The 16,720-nt window shown below is 55.3% G+C and overlaps 1 protein-coding gene across 1 annotated transcript; it reads left to right on the forward strand.

Moving 5' to 3' along the window:
- Positions 1–11,591: 11,591 nt before the first annotated feature.
- On the forward strand, positions 11,592–13,825 carry LOC133747563 (sialic acid-binding Ig-like lectin 14). Its single transcript, XM_062175893.1, has 6 exons — positions 11,592–11,628; positions 11,703–12,086; positions 12,272–12,550; positions 12,914–12,961; positions 13,360–13,617; positions 13,686–13,825. The coding sequence occupies exons 1-6, from the start codon at positions 11,592–11,594 to the stop codon at positions 13,823–13,825; spliced, it is 1,146 nt and encodes a 381-aa protein (XP_062031877.1).
- Positions 13,826–16,720: the final 2,895 nt, after the last annotated feature.

A 16,720-nucleotide genomic window follows, 5' to 3' on the forward strand; every position in this document is an offset into this window, starting at 1 on the left:
TGACTTCGGTCTGGCTTACCTCCAGCCGTTGCGGCCATTTGGGGAGTGAAGCAGAGGATGGAAGATGTCTCTCACTCTGTAACTCTTTCAAATAAATAAATAAATCTATTTTTAAAAACGTATTGGATCCATTGTTTAAAAAACTGATTCTCAGTATGATTCACTGTAGTTTTCCCTCTGAAGGCCACTCTGTTAGCGCTTACGCTGTGTGATGCTGGCTCTGTTCGAAAAAATATGCAGCTTCTTCTTCTTCTATTTAGTGTTCTTTTAATCAGCATCGTCTATTTGCTGATAGTTTGAAACAATGTGTTTTGGTTCTGTCAACCTTTATCTGACCTGGCTAATATGTCATCTCGTTCTGAGAATACTTTTTTAATTTACATCTTAAGAAATGAATGCGTCTCAGGTTTCCTAATTGTCAGCAAGAAACTGAACAAGAATTCTGTCCACAATCTGATTCCCCCAGAACCCTCATCTTCCCACTCATCATTTCCAATCAGCGGTCCTTGCCTTACATCCTGACTTTTCTTGATCCTGGAGTCTACCACTGGGTTTTGTTTTCCGTGTGCCACTTATTTTACGCCTGTCATTAAATTTTGTTTTTCATTGCCATCTTTTCTTCCTTGGATTTTCTAGTGTTGTTTTTATCCTATGTCTCTTAAGAAAGCTTTCTTTTAAGTTGGGAAGCTACTCTCCTACCATTGTTTTGTGTCGTTGATCGTTGAAATGCTCCTTTCCATTAATTTTTTTCAGGCTATGTTACTTCTGGGTTACTTAGTCATTCGCCAGAAGTTGGGGCTGGAGCATTGGGCTCCTGGTCCCCACGACCCACCGCTGAATGTGCGACCTTGACCAGCAGGGGGCACACTTGGACTTTGCTCACGGCCTCCCCTTGAGCAGGTGTGGAAATTAAGCTGGGTGAACCTCCAGCCACAGGGGTTTTTGTTTGAGGGTCAGTGCACCTATTTTTTTTTTTTTTCAGGAATTACAAAAGCAAAAGATTTTAGAAAAAATCAGGTAAAGAAAATGTATGTGGTAGGCCTGGGGTTTGAAAAATAATGGAGTTCTTAGACTGACAAAGGGTACCTTCAGGGCCACTCAGATCAGGCAAAATAACCTTGCCAGGGCCGGCGCTGTGGCACAGTGGGTAAAGCTGCCGCCTGCAGTGCTGGCATGCCAGATGGGTGCCAGTTCGAGTCCCGGCTGCTCCTCTTCTGATCCAGCTCTCTGCTATGGCCTGGGAAAGCAGTGGAAGATGGCCCAAGTCCTTGGGCCCCTGCACCCATGTGGGAGACCTGGAAGAAGCACCTGGCTCCTGGCTTCGGATCAGCGAGATGCGCCAGCCGCAGCGGCCATTGGAGGGTGAACCAACGGCAAAAAGGAAGACCTTTCTCTCTGTCTCTCTCTCTCACTGTCCACTCTGCCTGTCTAAAATAAAAAAAAAAAAAAAAAAAGAAGCGCCTGCTCTTTCCCGAGTTTTCCTCTAGGAAGCCCACTGGGTTTGGCCCAGAAAGACCCCCTCCACACACACACACAATGCGAAATGAATCCGGAGCCTTCCCCAGGAAGCAGGCCTGTGCTCCAGGGGCAAGGGATTTACTGCAACCTCCCCCCACCTGGGGAGGGTGCTGCTCTGAACCCAGCATGCGCCAGCCTTCCCCTCCCGGCTGAACTCAATGGGAGGAATCACTTGGGAAGGCCGCAGCCGGAGGCCCTGACCCACCCAGGGGCTGAGAGTTAATCTGTGCCGGGCTGAAAATGGCCCCCAAAGACATACAGATCCCAGTGCTGAGAGCCTGTGCCTGTGGTTTACATGGCCGAAGACCCTTAAGTTAAGAGTTTTGAAATGGGAAGGGTTTTTTTTTTTTTTAAGATTTATTTTATTTATTTGAAAGACGGTAGAGACAGACAGAGAGGTCTTCCATCCGATGGTTCACTCCCCAGTTGGCTGCAATGGCTGGAGCTGTGCTGATCCAAAGCCAGGAGCCAGGAGCTTCTTCCAGGTCTCCCACATGGGTGCAGGGGCCCAAGGACTTGGGCCATCTTCCACTGCCTTCCCGGGCCATAGCAGAGAGCTGGCCTGGAAGAGGGGCAACCGGGACAGAATCTGGTGCCCCGACCGGGACTAGAACCCGGTGTGCTGGCATCGCAAGGCAGAGGATTAGCCTGTTAAGCCACGGCGCCGGCCTAGAGCAGGCGCTTCTACAACTGAAACCTCAAGGGTTTCTCCGCGCCGAGCCAGTCCACACCAGACTCCACAACCTGCCGAAGTCACCGTGTGCGTGTCTCTACCCGCCTGTGGCCCAGCAGCTTCCCCGGAGGTGCCCGGCTTTTAGCTGTAAAGTTCTGGCTGGCCAGTCTCCAGGTAGGTGGATGGCAGCTTGCTCTGTGACTACAGCTCTCTTGTCGGTTCTCAGTTTGTTCAGCTTTTTCTTCTTGTTTTTTTTTTTTTTGTTTTGTTTTATTTTTGACAGGCAGAGTGGACAGTGAGAGAGAGAGACAGAGAGAAAGGTCTTCCTTTTGCCGTTGGTTCACCCTCCAATGGCCGCCGCAGCTGGCGCACTGCGCTGATCCGAAGCCAGGAGCCAGGTGCTTCTCCTGGTCTCCAATGGGGTGCAGGGCCCAAGCACTTGGGCCATCCTCCACTGCACTCCCTGGCCACAGCAGAGAGCTGGCCTGGAATAGGGGCAACCGGGACAGGATCGGTGCCCCGACCGGGACTAGAACCCGGTGTGCCGGCGCCGCAAGGCGGAGGATTAGCCTGTTGAGCCACGGCGCCGGCCGCTTTTTCTTCTTGTACGGGTGGGGGTGGCAGCTTCTAAGCTCTTTGTATATCAGTGTGGAAACCAGCGGTCTCCAGCTACATTTCTGTTCTTCATTGGAAATTTTTATTTGAAAGGTAGCTGAGAGAGAGAGAGAGAGAGAGAGAGAGAGAGAGAGAGAGAGAGGATCGTTCCCCTGCTGGTTCACTCCCTAGCAGCCAGGGCTGGGCCAGACCTAAGCCAGGAGCCCAGAGCTCAGTCTGGGTCTCCCATATGTGTGGCAAGGACCCAGCTACTTGAGCAGTCACCTTCTCCCCCTGGGGGTGCTCAGGAGGCTGGAATTGGGAGCAGAGCAGGGGCTGAAGGCTCTGCTAGGCGATGCAGACATCCAAAGCGGCGTCTTCATGGCTCACCTAACACTTGCTCTCCTTTTCAGACATTTCTTCGGGTGCATTTTTGTTGGGTGATGGGCCATGCCCATCTGCACTTGGGGACTGTCGTCACGCTCAGCTTAGCAAGGGAAACCCGTCAGACATGCTGAGTTCACCTGGTCCAGCAGGGGGAGCCCTTGGGCTGCGGTTTCTCCCCTTTCTGCCCGTGAACTTGACCTCTGCCGGTATTCGGCTCTTTAGGTCCAGGGTTCCCAGAGCTAAATCCCTATTTATGGTAATTGAGTGAAGAAAATTACTGTATGGGAAAAAACAAATGGTGCTTGGATTTTCGCTCCAGTGGAGGGTGGGAGAGCCTATGATCCTAAACTGACCCTATGGGCAAGATGGAGCTTCCAACTTGGCAAGGAAATCTGGGCTTCCGGGTTCGTGCGATTCGTCTCCCCATGTTTCAGTGTGGGAAACCGAGTAGCTGAAATAGCCTCAAACCGTCCTCGTCAAACGCAACGCAAACAGAAGGTAAGCCCAGCCTGCTCACTGGAAGTCGAAGCGAGGGAAGACCCCCAGCATCCAGCCCAGGAACCCAACCCAGCATCTCAGCAAGCAGTCAGGCAGCCAGTGACTACCCACAGGTCACACTTGTCGGAACCAGACCGATGGCTCTGGCAGCCTGTCCAGGGAGCTACACCCTGCAGCAGGACTTAGTAAAAGCTGATGGCTTCTGAGAATTTCCTCCCTGGCTCCTACTTAGGACCAACCGGAGGAAGTCCAATGTGTCCCCCAGCCCAGTCACACAGGACTCCTGCTTCTAGCTGACCCACCCACAGCGCCCCCCCTGCCAACGGGCTCCGAGCAGGGCACACCCGAAGCCGCCCCTTGGGCCACTCAAAAGCTCTCCTGTTCCTCTGCCTGCCTTGGAGTTTTGGCCAAGACACAAATGGTGACAGCTGCTCCCTTGCTGTACCCACCTCTGAACGCACAGCCTTTGCTTGTTCTCATCTGGTTGATCTTTGCTTACTTCTACAGTCGGTTTTGGTTGTATTTTATATTAGTGGGCGTCAGCTATGTCGTTGTTAAGAAGAAGAATGGCTCTCTTTCTCTACTTCTCTCCATCTCTCTTCTCTCCTGCTCTCTCCTCTCTCTTGTCTCGCTCTCTCTTCTCTCTGCTCTCTCTCATCTCCTCTCTCATCTCCTCTCCTCTCCTCTCCTCGCTCTCTAGTCTCACTCTCTTGCTCACTCTCTGCGCTCTCTGCTCTCTCTCGACTCTCCCTAGCCTCCTCTCTTCTCTCCTCGCTAGCTCCTTTCCTCTCTCTCTCTCTTTCCTTCTCTCTGTTACACTCTCCTCTCTTTCTCCTTCTTTGCCCCTTCCCTCTGGTCTGCTGGGTTTTCCCCAATAAACCCTTTCCCTTAAAAAAATTTAAAAAAAAAGAAGAATAAAATTCTGGACTTAGCAAGGAAAGAAAAAACATTGTATGTTGAGGTTGCTAAGATCTACAATAAGCTATTGTTATTCATCTGTTACTATGTGTGATTTTTGAATTAAAACTTTAAAAAGATTTATTTATTTGAAAGATGAAGCTACACCTGCAATCCTTCACACTTGCTTTCTGGTGTTTACTGGTCATTCTTATTTTTTTAAAGATTTTTATTTATTGATTTGAGAGGTAGAGTTACAGGCAGTGAGAGGGAGAGACAGAGAGAAGGGTCTTCCATCCGCTGGTTCACTCCCCAAATCGCTGCAACGGCTGGAGCTGTGCCGATACAAAGCCAGGAGCCAGGAGCCAGGAGTTTCTTCCAGGTCTCCCACGCAGGTGTGGGGACCCAAGGGCTTGGGCCATCTTCTACTGCTTTCCCAGACCACAGCAGAGAGCTGGATCGGAAGAGGAGCAGCTGGAACTCAAACCGGCGCCCCTGTAGGATGCTGGCACTGCGGGTGGAGGATTAACCGGCGCCATGGTACTGGCCCCTGGTTATTCTTATTTTATGTTTGAGGAAGCTGAGAACTGGACCAACTGAGTGGCATGCCATTTTCCCCTTTTTTGTTAAGGTAAAGAGAACGGATTTTATGAATTCCATGTGCAGTTCTGGGGGGGGGCAGCCATCCCCCTTCACTCCCCTGCTCCCCTCGATGGCTCTCTCCCTCCCCTCTCTCCCTCCCGCATCGTGTGTTTGCAGGGACATGGCTTTGGTCCACTCCACATTCACGGACCTGGTTTGGGGGTCGTGGAATTCAACAAGTGAGGAGTGGAGGGTCCACATGCCTCAGAACTGTTTGTTCCTCATGCATTTCTCATGTTCTGCATTGGCTGCCACGTCTCAGGGCAGGTGTGTGGTGTCTGTCTCTTTGAGCTGGCTTCTTTCACTGGGCGTGGTGGTGCCCAGTGGCGTCCACTTCGTTGTACGGGACAGGGTTTCCCTGTTTTTGTTTTGTTTTGTTTTGTTTTTGTGGCTGAATAGTGTTCCATGCTGCGTAAGCGCCACATTTTCTTTGTTCAGTCATCAGCTGATGGACATCTAGGTTGATTTTTTGTCTTGGCTGTTGTGAATTGAGCTGCAATAAACACAAGGGCCCCCTCCCCAAAAGGAAGAAGTAGCATCTGTCAGAATCTTCCCCAGACGTCCACAGATGGATTGCAAACTCTGAACATTGAACACAAGTTTCCTGGGGGGGGGGGAGGGTTGGTGACTCCCAGGACTGAACCAGAGCAGACAAGGAGATGTGGACGTGGTAGTTAGGGAGAGAGGCTTTATTGGGCAGAACTCTTTGGGGTGCAGGCCACATCAGTTGGGTTTAAACTGGCTTAATGGGAAATAAAAACACCAACCATTGCCCAACTTAGCTGAAAAGCTCTGAGAAAGACTGGATTCAGGCACAGCAGTTTCTAGACTTGGCTGATGTTCCCAGAATCCCTTTCCTGGGCTAACAGCTTCCTCTGCTGGGTTTGTTCGCGGGCAGGTGCTCGCCAGGTGTTTGAGCAAATCCAGCTCCAGGCTTACATTTCCCCGATTCAGGGAGCCCGGGAGAAAGAGGGCAGCTAGTTTCCCCGAAGGTACAGCAAAAGTCCTGGAATTCCGATTCTCCGGAAGAGTAGGACGAGAGCCCATCTGTGAGCTGAAGACCGTGGCTCAGTGCTGTTGGTGATGGTTGATGTCGGGTGGTCAGTGCTGGTCCCCAGGCACCTCCAGAGCAGGAGGCAGAGCTGACCACGGTGGGAGGGGGCTCACCTGGAGGAAAGTCAAGATGGGGCCGTCAGGTGACGAGTTGGGCGATGGACAGTCAACAAAATGAATGACCAAACCAGGGCGTGGGAGGGCAGAATCACCAGGCAGCCCTGGGTTTCCCTTAATCTCAGGAAATCCAGGATTGCAGAAGTGAGGGTGAGAGCAAGCTTTCCAGTGGTTATAAGACTGATGGATGGGCTGGCACCGCAGCTCAATAGGCTAATCCTCCACCTGCAGCGCCGGCACACCGGGTTCTAGTCCCGGTCAGGGCACCGGATTCTAGTCCTGGTTGCCCCTCTTCCAGGCCAGCTCTCTGCTATGGCCCAGGAGTGCAGTGGAGAATGGCCCAAGTCCTTGGGCCCTGCACCCGCATGGGAGACCAGGAGAAGCACCTGCCTCCTGCCTTCGGATCAGCGCAGTGCGTCAGCTGCGGCGGCCATTGGAGGGTGAACCAACGGCAAAAGGAAGACCTTTCTCTCTGTCTCTCTCTTTCACTGTCCACTCTGCCTGTCAAAAAAAAAAGACTGATGATGGGTCAGACTCAGGTTTGGAGCTACCGCTCTGATCCTGAGAACCTGGCGCTGTGCTGCTTCTACATCAACTCAGATCCCTCAGAAGCCAACTGGGGGCCCGCACTGTGTTGGGCTCTTTGCTTTTTCCCTGTAGATATTATGGGAAGTCAGCCCTTTTCTGCTGAGTCAGGGTCCTTATAACTTCCAGGTTCAACTTCCTTCCTGCTCACCCATCTCGTCTATGTCCCTGCCCCTTAACTGATGAATCTGAGCACAAGGTTAGAGAAGGGGGGTGGGTTTCAGGGAAGGAGGCTGGCCCTAAGGTCCAGATTTGCTTCTTGTGTCTATGATGTCACCTGGGGCAATGGCCAGAGTGGGTGAGGCAGAAAGTCTCACCCACCGAGATGGAGCCTGGACGTGGATGGGAAGGCACATGTGGCCTCCGGCTCTGATGCCTGACACAGGCCACTTCTGCAGGACAGAGGTTTGTTCTAGCTCATGGTTCTGCAGGTTCACAGTTCAAGATTGTTCTTGCGGGGAGTCCCAGAGTCACCCAAGCAGGTCGTGGAAAGACAAGAGCTGTGTGCCTCTGTGATCTACTATAGATCCACTGTGAGCTCACTGTGCCTGTGTGATCTACTGTGACCCCCTGTATGCATCACTATGCCTCCATGATCTACTGTAACCCACTGTGTGCCTCACTGTGCCTGTGATCTACTGTGACCCACTGTGTGCCTCACTGTGCCTCTGTGATCTACTGTGACCCACTGTGTGCATCCCTGTGCCTCCATGATCTACTGTGACCCACTGTGTGCTAACTGTGCCTCCATGATCTACTGTGACCCACTGTGTGCATCCCTGTGCCTCCATAATCTAACACTGACCCACTGTGTGCCTCACTGTGGCTGTGTGATCTGCTGTGACCACCGTGTGCTTCACTGTGCCTCCATGATCTACTATAGATCCACTGTGCACCTCACTGTGCCTCCATAATCTACTGTGACCCACTGTGTGCCTCACTGTGCCTCTGTGATCTACTGTGACCCACTCTGTGCTCACTGTGCCTCCATGATCTACTGTGACCCACTGTGTGCATCCCTGTGCCTCCGTGATCTACTGTGACCCACTGTGTGCCTCACTGTGCCTCCTTGATCTACTATGACCCACGGTGTGCCTCCGTGATCTATTGTGACCTGCTGTGTGCATCCCTGTGCCTCCGTGATCTACTGTGACCCACTGTGTGCATCCCTGTGCCTCCGTGACCTACTGTGATCCACTGTGTGCATCACTGTGCCTCTGTGATCTACTGTGACCCCCTGTGTGCTCACTGTGCCTTTGTGATCTACTATGACTCACTGTGTGCATCCCTGTTCCTCTGTGATCTACTGTGACCCACTGTGTGCCTCACTGTGCCTCTGTGATCTACTATTTATCCATTGGTGAGTCTAACCCAACACAATTCCACCCAATCACCTCCCAGAGGCTCCACTTCTAAGCACCATGATTGGATTAAGAGTCCATCGTCTTAGTAGCATTAATGTAAGACATTGGGGAACCAACCCTTTAACACATGGTCAGCACCCAAAGTAGTATCCAAACCAAAGCACCAGGTAACTTTCCCTACTCCTGGCATATGTCACACTCTGATCTTCAGGTCCATGAAGCCCTAAATTCAAGCTTCCCCTGTTCAAATCCCACCCCTACTCCCAGCATGTGTGACTTTCTGGGTTTCAACACATTCTTCAATTCTGGACTGAAAATTCTTCTGTCTCTTGTCAGCCCCTCCATGATTTTAAGAGGATTTCATTTTGTCTCAAAAAAGGAAAAGTCTGGCCAACCAAATGTCTGGGTGTGCTGTGAGACACAGAGTTACTATCTGTTTTTAGTTATTTTCAGTGGAAACCTGGGTTTGATACCCAGCTCTCATAGCCCCTGGAGATGGTCCTCATCTCTTTTCCATTTTAAATCTCACATATACTGACATCACTCAGGCTCATGACTCCAAATGCCATCTGATGGTAATCACTCCAGCCAGAAGTCTTTCCTAAGCTCCAGCCTCATGGACATAACTCCCTCCACTTACTTTCCACTCTGTCTGATATGCACATCCAACCCAACATGTTCTGAAGCTGAACTCTCAGTTCTCTTCCTTAAAAACCACCTTGGTTCTCTGCTTTAAACATTAAATGCTGGGGCCAAAGACGTCGGCTTCATCCCGACCTTTCTGCTTCTCTTCTCTCGCCTATCAACACACACTGCTAGCTCCATCTGCTCCTCACCACCTCCTCTGCGTCATCACCATCTTGCCTCCAGAGTGTTGCCACAGCCTTGCCGGAGTCTCATCTCACTGCAGGAAGCAGAGTGAGCAGTGGGAGTTGATAGAAGCCTGCCCCTCCACTGCTGAGGTGCAGGACTATCTTCTCAACGCGTTGGTTGGAGGGTTCATCAAGAGTCAAGTTGATTGGGCCCCAGGACTTGCGGACACCTGGTCACTGATTATTCTGGCTGTTTCTTTGAGGGTGTTTTGCTGCTATGGGGTAAAGCTTGCATTGGCAGGTTGCCATCCCTGGGGTGGATGTGAACAGAACCCAGAGCTGTGAGCACCGGAAAGTTCTTCAGCCAGCTGCCTTCATGCTGGGACCTGAACTTCTTCCTGCCTATGGACTTGAGCTGAAACAGTGGTGTCCCCAGGGTGAAGAGCCAGGCAGCCCTTGGTCCAGAGCACCTTCAGCTGCCACAGGCAGTCTTGAGCCTCGTCAGTGTCCCTGATGACATGAGCCAATTCCTCTACCCACAGGGCACAGATTTCAAGACCCCAGAGGATTGATTTCTGGAGCCACGGAGAGTGCATGCACCAAGCGCTTTTACCTTTTCACTTGCAGGAAGCCCTTCGTGGCTTCTCTGTTGCACCAGACTCGCCGGCTCACTGCTCCCGCGCTCTGGGCCACCTGAGCACAAGCGCTGAGCCGCTGCGACCACTGATGTGACAGCAGAGTGACAACTGGGCGGCAGCCTGGAGCCCAGCAGGCATCTGCCGGGCCAGGGGTGACTCACTTCCCGGGGCAGCAGAGCAGGCAGGCCCGAGATTTCATAATGGTGCACAATTTTAAAACATGAACTGTTTCTTTCTGGGATTTTCCATTTCTCTCTCTCTCTCTCTCTTCCTCTCTCTCTCAGTTCTCCTTTTCTAGAGAACCCGGAGATGCTCGGTGAGAGTCGGCTTCTTGCGAAAGCCCCCAAATCTGTCCACCCTCTGAGCCAGGCGGCCTCCCAGAACCGCCCCTGTGTCATCACCCATCCATCGTCCCACCAAGGGGGCATCTCATGGTTTCCCCAGCTCGTCCCTTTTGCTCCCACCCTGGGACCAGAGTTGTGCCATCTGTGCATGTTCAGGGACCACTTTTGCCAATATCCAAACAGGACTCATCCCCTCACTTCCTTCGTAGCTTTATTCAAATGTCACTTTTGTGAGCGGCCATCTCCAGCTGCATTTGTAAAAATTTCAGCAGTCCCCAACAATTCCTCTTTGGTATTACAATTTTTTTTTTATCCTCAGTGGTTGCTTCTCCCCATGAGGATTTTTTGAAAATATTTATCTGTTTAAAAAGCAGAGTTACAGAAAGAGAGAGCTTCCATCTATCTGGTAGTTCACTCCCCCAAAGGGCTGCGTCAGCCCGGGCTGGGCCAGGCCAAAGCCAGGAGCCAGGAGCTTCCTCCAGGTCTCCCATGTGGGAGCAGGGGCCCAAGCACTTGGGCCATCTTCCGCTGCTTTCCCAGGCCACAGCAGAGAGCTGGATGGGAAGCGGAGCAGCCTGGAGTTGACCCGGTGGCCGTAAGGATGCTGCAGGCGGTGGTTTACCCGCTATGCCACAACACCAGCCAACACCCCGCTCCACCCAGAGAGGTTTTGATCCACCTCCCATCCTGAGAGCTTATCTCTCATTGTATCCGCAGAGCCTGGCCTGCGACAAGTGCATGGGAAGCGTTAGTGGAGGGAGTGAGTGCCCAGTGCCGGCCACTCTCTGGGCGTTCTGCACAGCAGAGTCCACTGAACCCACACAGCGTATCGGTGGCCATCTCCATGTGTCAGACGAGCAGCTGAAACACAGAGGTGCGGTCACTTCTGTAGAGCTGCAGAGCTGGTGGCTGAGGGGTCAGAGTTCCAGCATGGCTACTACACGCCCTCTGCTGCCACAGATCCAGCCGGGACGACACCGCCAGGGCTGGAGTCTGAGGCTCCCTGAGGGTGAGGGGGACGAGAGTGGCTGGGGTCAGGAGACCCTGTGCGAGTGATCTATTTGTCCCTAGGAACTGGCCTTCTATCCTGGACGATGACCCTCGGCACAGCCATACCACAGGACAGCAAATCTGCTCTTGGCTCACCCCGAGGGTCCACACTCCAGATCCCAGGGAGCTGGCATGTGGTGTAGATGGCAACACTGCTCCCGAGGGGGCCACTGCACACCTCCCAAATCTAGACTTGGAAGTCAGGACGAGCCTTCCACATGCAGGGGCTACTGGAGTAGAGTGGGAGCACAGATGGTCTCATTGTCCTCACCACACCCCCCAAACCCACATGGGGCCCAAGTTCCCCTTTGGTGGGGGCCTAAGCTCTCATTCAGCCCATGGCTTCCTGTCCAGCTGCCTTGGCCGCACCCCACATTCCGGGCACTTCCTTCCCTCAGTGGGTCCTGGACCGCAACTCTATGCTGCCCCTGCTGCTGCTGTCCCTCCTGTGGGGGGGTGAGTGGGCCGGGGGAGGGGGAGGCACAGGTGGGGGCCGGGCTGCAGCTGAGTCTCTCTGTCCCCCTGCCCAGGGTCCCTGCAGGAGGCTCCAGGGTACGAGCTCCAGGTGCAGCGGTCGGTGACGGTGCAGGAGGGGCTGTGCGTCTCCGTGCCCTGCTCCTTCTCCTACCCCATGCCCTCCTGGGCTTCCTCCAGCCCAGTCTACATCTTCTGGTTCCGGGATGGGGACCACATTTACTATGATGATCCTGTGGCCACAAACCATCCACAACGGCCAGTGAAGACGGAGGCCCAGGGCCGATTCCACGTCTCCAGCGACCTCAGGACCCCCAACTGTTCCCTGAGCATCAGAGACGCCAGGAGGGGGGACACAGGGTGGTACTTCTTCCGCGTGGAGACAGGAGGCGATGTCAAATACAACTACCCTGAAAGGAAGCTGAATGTGCATGTGACAGGTATGGCAGGGGCCCCGGGAGAGGACGGGGACGTGGCCACCCCCTAGTAGGTCAGGGACAGGGTGGGCTGGGCTGCTGAGAAGGGGTGTGGGGGCAGGACCCAGCCTAGGGCCCCAAGCCCGGGTCTCTCTCAGGGTCGCCCTGGTTCCACCACTCCGGAGCCCCATACCTGCCTCTCTGCCCAGCCCTGACCAAGAAGCCTCACATCTACCTCCTGGCGCCCCTGGAGTCCGGCCGCCCCACACAGCTGACCTGCAGCCTGCCGGGCTCCTGCCCCGGGGGGAGACTGCTCTCCTTCTCCTGGGCGGGGGAGGCCCTTGGCTCTCAGGACCCCGGGACACTGCGCTCCCCACTGCTCACCTTCACGCCGAGGCCCCAGGACCATGGCACCAGCCTCACCTGTCGGGTGAACCTCCAAGGAGCTCAGGTGACCACGGAGAGAACCGTCCAGCTCAATGTCTCCTGTGAGTGCTGGGGCAGGGGAACGGCTGGGCCCCCAAGGGCGGTGGGAGTGGGGTGTGTGCATGTGTGTGTGTGTGAGTGTGTACATGTCTGTGTACATGTGTGTGCATGTGTGTGTGCGTGTGTGTTGGTGCTTGTTTGTGGGTGTGAGAGTGTGTGCAGGTATACATGTGTGCATGTGTGTGACCGTGTGCATGTGTGTAGGAGACAGAGACAACGCTAACCTACCAAAGCTTCCGTGTGGATCTGAGCCTGGGAGTGCGGGTGTGGCGTGGGTCAGCAGACCCCAGTTCTTCCTTGGGTTCCTCCCGGGTCCACGCCCCGCCCACCCTCACCTCTGAAGCAGGGCCCTATCCCCCCAGCAGATGGTCTGCAGAACCTCACTGTCAGTGTCTTCCTGGGAAACAGCACAGGTAGAGAAACCCTGTGCTCTCTGGCTGTGCTGGGGCCCCTGCAGGAGCCCCTCCCTCCCTCCCTGCCCCACCCAGCCGCTCACCATGGTCCTGCGTTGGCAGAGGCAGCCGGAGGTTCAGCTACTTCGTCCCCTCCTCGCCCTCCCCTGCCCTGCTTTATCTCATTTCAAACCTGCTGAGCGCCCCTGGCTTCAGCGTCCAGCCCATCCCAGCCATCGCCAGAGCACAGGCCAGCAGAGTTAAGTCCAGGCACCCTGGGCTCAGCCTGCAGGCCTCCCTCCTCCTCCTCCTCCTCCTCCTCCTCCTCCTCCTCCTCCTCTCACTGCCCCTCCTCTCCTGTGGTTCAGTGGCAGGAGCCACTTCTGCTCCCAGCCCTGCTCTCCACTTCTCTCTCGCAGCCCCAAGCACCCTGAGCAATGGCACCTCACTGCCTGTCCTCAGGGGCCAGTCCCTGCGCCTGGTGTGCGTGGCCGACAGCAACCCCGCTGCCCTGCTGAGCTGGTCCAGGAAGGGCAACGCCGCGAGTCCCCCCCGGGGCTCGGCGTCTGCGGTCCTGGAGCTGCCCAAGGTGGGGGCTGCCGACGCAGGAGAATTCACCTGCTGGGCTCAGCACGAGCTGGGCTCCCAACACCTCTCCTTGAGCCTCTCTGTGCAGAGTGAGTGTCAGGGCGGGGTGGGAGGGGCCGGGGCCAGGGGCGGACCCTCAGCCTCTCCCTTTCCCCAGCAAGTCCCTCTGTCTGCACGTGTGAGCCCGAGAAGCAGGAGGGCTCCTGGCCCCTGGTCCTCACCCTCATCAGGGGCTCCCTCATGGGGGCTGGCTTCCTCCTCACCTACGGCCTCACCTGGATCTACTACTCCAGGTGAACCGCCCGGCTGCCCTGCTGCCCTGCCTGCCCCGCCCTCCCCTGCCCTGCCCTGCCTGCCTGGGGTTGGGAGCTAACGTGCCCGACTCTGATCCCAGGCTCCTGTCCGCCCTGTAGGTGCGGAGCCCCCTGTCTCAGCTCAGCGCTGACAGGAGGACGGGAGCTCAGAGCCACAGACACAGGGATGGCACTGTCAGTCTCTCCCTGGAGACCCTCCCACCCCTGCTGCTCCACCCCCACCCCTACTTCACCGGCCAATCCCCACTGGTCCTGCCCCACCCCACCCCAAGCTTCAGCTCCCACCCCTCTCCCCTCCCCACTTGGACCTCAGCGTCCAATTACCCACAGTTACCTTGTTGACAGCTGAGTCTCCGGTCTCCCTGGCCCCTCCTGGATACCCCCGGCTACACGGTGTGGTCAGGGCCACAGCATTATGTTCCAGCTCAAGACCCTACCAGGGGCAGCGCTGTGCTGTGGCAGGCTCAGCCTCTACCTGTGGTGCCGGCATCCATCATGGGCGCCGGCTCACGTCCCGGCTGCTCCTCTTCTGATCCATCTTTGTGCTGGGCCTGGGAAAGCAGTGCAGGATGGCCCAAGAGCTTTGTCCCTGCACCTGCGTAGGAGACGCGGAGGAAGCTCCTGGCTCCTGGCTTCAGATCAGCACAGCTCTCTCTCTCTCTCTCTCTCTCTCTCTGTGTGTGTGTGTGTGCGTGTGTGTGTGTGTGTGGCTTTCTCTGTATCTGCCTCTCAAATACATAAATAAATAAAGGAAGTTTGAAACATGCTTCAACACGTATGATCTAAGGACACAGGCTAAGGGAATGAGGAATCTGTGACTCTGCCCGCATGACATGTGCAGTGCAGTCAGACCCCGGGGAAGAGGGAGGGACGGTGACCTGGGGAGGATGGGGTTGGGGTCCTGGGTGCTGAGTTTTCCTGGTTGGGAGGAGAAGAAGCTCCTGGGACAGATGTGGTGATGGCTGCACAGCAAGGGAATGGATTTAACGCCACTGACCACGTCAGCCCACCCTGGGGCTGTCGCTGTCCCCAGTCCTCTTCTCCTTTCATTTTGTTTTCGTACGAAGCAGGCCAGCGTCTCCTAGACCGGAACGGGAACATTTCCTATTTCACAGTACATACCAGGCGGGATCCAATACTGGTTTTGGTTCAGATTTCTCTGTGCCCAGAAAGGCGCTGGCTGTCTGCTGTTAACCACGGCGGAGATCCCACATCTGGGCAGACGGAGCTGACCCACAGCGAGTTTCCATCGCTAGGATGGAGCAGAGCCCTGCACGCTCAGGACACTCTCCCATCTGGAGTTCCGTCTTCTCTCGGGCCGGATTCCTCCTGTGCTCACAGTGCCCGGGAACCCGGCTCCACGGGGTCCCGTGCTCACCAGGGCAGACACCAAGAGCCCTGTGGTGCTGGGCGGGGGGCACTGAGCGCATCCTCACCTTCCCGCGTTCTAACTTGGAGTGGAGCTGCCTGCCGGGATGGAGCCTCCTCGTAAGCCAGGGGCATGGATGCGTCCAAAGTCGCCATGGCCACTCTGTGTCTGAGGTCCACCCGAGGGAGGAGTGGTGTTGGGGGTGGGTGTGGTCTTTGGGGTTAAGACGGTGCTGGGGTCTCCACCCCACACCTGAGCTCCTGGCTTCCCGCTCCGGCTGCATCCTGATCCAGCCCCTGCTAACGTGTCCCCGGGAGGCAGCCGCCATGGCCCAGGTCTCGGGTCACTGCCACCCACACGGGAGACCCGGATGGAGTTCTGAGCTCCTGGCTATGGAGGGCATCTGAGGGCGCACACGCACACGGCAGCTCTCTGTCTCTGTCCCGCTGCCAATCAAACAAGATATGAAAATAACAAGGATTTAAAAGTAATATGGCTTTGGGAGAAACACACATACAACCACACACCTCTGTAAGATAAATCGAAGTTCATGGAATGCTCTTTATTTGGATTTTTTTTCACTTTTATTAGGTGGGGCCTTGTGCCCCGGGGTGGCCCAGCCTGGCCTCTTTGCTACCCTGGGGGCTGAGCTTCCCTGCTACAGGCTGTGGGGAAACCTGTCCTGTCTGTCTGTCTGTCCCTTGTGGCTTCTGGTTGCCACCACCCCTCTCCTCACCCACCCCCTGCCTTTCTCCCTCCCTACCCTAAGGATTTGCTTATTCACCAGGTCCAAGGAAAATAGCGCCGGGAGGTCTTGGCCCCCAACACACATGCCTGAGACGGGCTGGCCCACCCAGAGGAGGGCCCTGCTGTGTCACAGCCACGGGGGCCTGGCACGGGGGCTCAGCTACTTTCCATCTGGAGCCGTGGCTCTGCCATGAGAAGCACGTGCCACAGTGTTCAAGGTGGCCACCTCGAGGGGCCATGAACCCTGGGGTGCGGGAGACCCTGGCTGGGGCCAATGAAGACTGACAGGGTGCGCGGGTCACGTCTGTGATGGGAAGCTCCACCCCCCACTGGCGAGGTGACAGGGAAGTGGGTGCAGGGCCACTGGGATGAGCATCAAGGTTGTGACAACAGAGGGAGCGAGCAGGGACCCAGCCGTGAGCTCCCAAAGACAGGAAGGGGACGGTGGCCGAAGAGCACGGTGCAGTGTTGAGTGTGAGTGTGACTGTGTGAGTGTGTGAGTGTGAGTGTGTGAGAGTGAATGTGTCTGAGGGTGTAGTATGGGAGTGAGTGTATCTGTGTGTTAGTATGTGAATATGTGTGTCTTATTGTGAGTCTGCATGTGTGGGTGTGAGTGTGTGTAGTGGGGGTGGGAGGGGGCATGGGAGGATGAAAAGAGTAAGAGCTGACAACAAGGAGGGGGCGCTCACTAAACCCAATGAGGATTCTGCCGCCATCGGACTAGGCTGTGAGGAGTCTGCCGCCATCGGACTAGGCTGTGCG

The sequence above is a fragment of the Lepus europaeus genome, chromosome 19, assembly GCF_033115175.1.
Source record: "Lepus europaeus isolate LE1 chromosome 19, mLepTim1.pri, whole genome shotgun sequence".
In the NCBI taxonomy this organism is placed as follows: domain Eukaryota; kingdom Metazoa; phylum Chordata; class Mammalia; order Lagomorpha; family Leporidae; genus Lepus; species Lepus europaeus.

Bases quoted from the DNA above. Each gene is read 5' to 3' on its own strand.
- LOC133747563 (XM_062175893.1), top strand. From the start codon at position 11,592: ATGCTGCCCCTGCTGCTGCTGTCCCTCCTGTGGGGGG. The intron at 11,629-11,702 runs GTGAGTGGGCCG...CCCCCTGCCCAG, and splicing joins GCTGTCCCTCCTGTGGGGGG to GGTCCCTGCAGGAGGCTCCA. The intron at 12,551-12,913 runs GTGAGTGCTGGG...TCCCCCCAGCAG, and splicing joins CGTCCAGCTCAATGTCTCCT to ATGGTCTGCAGAACCTCACT.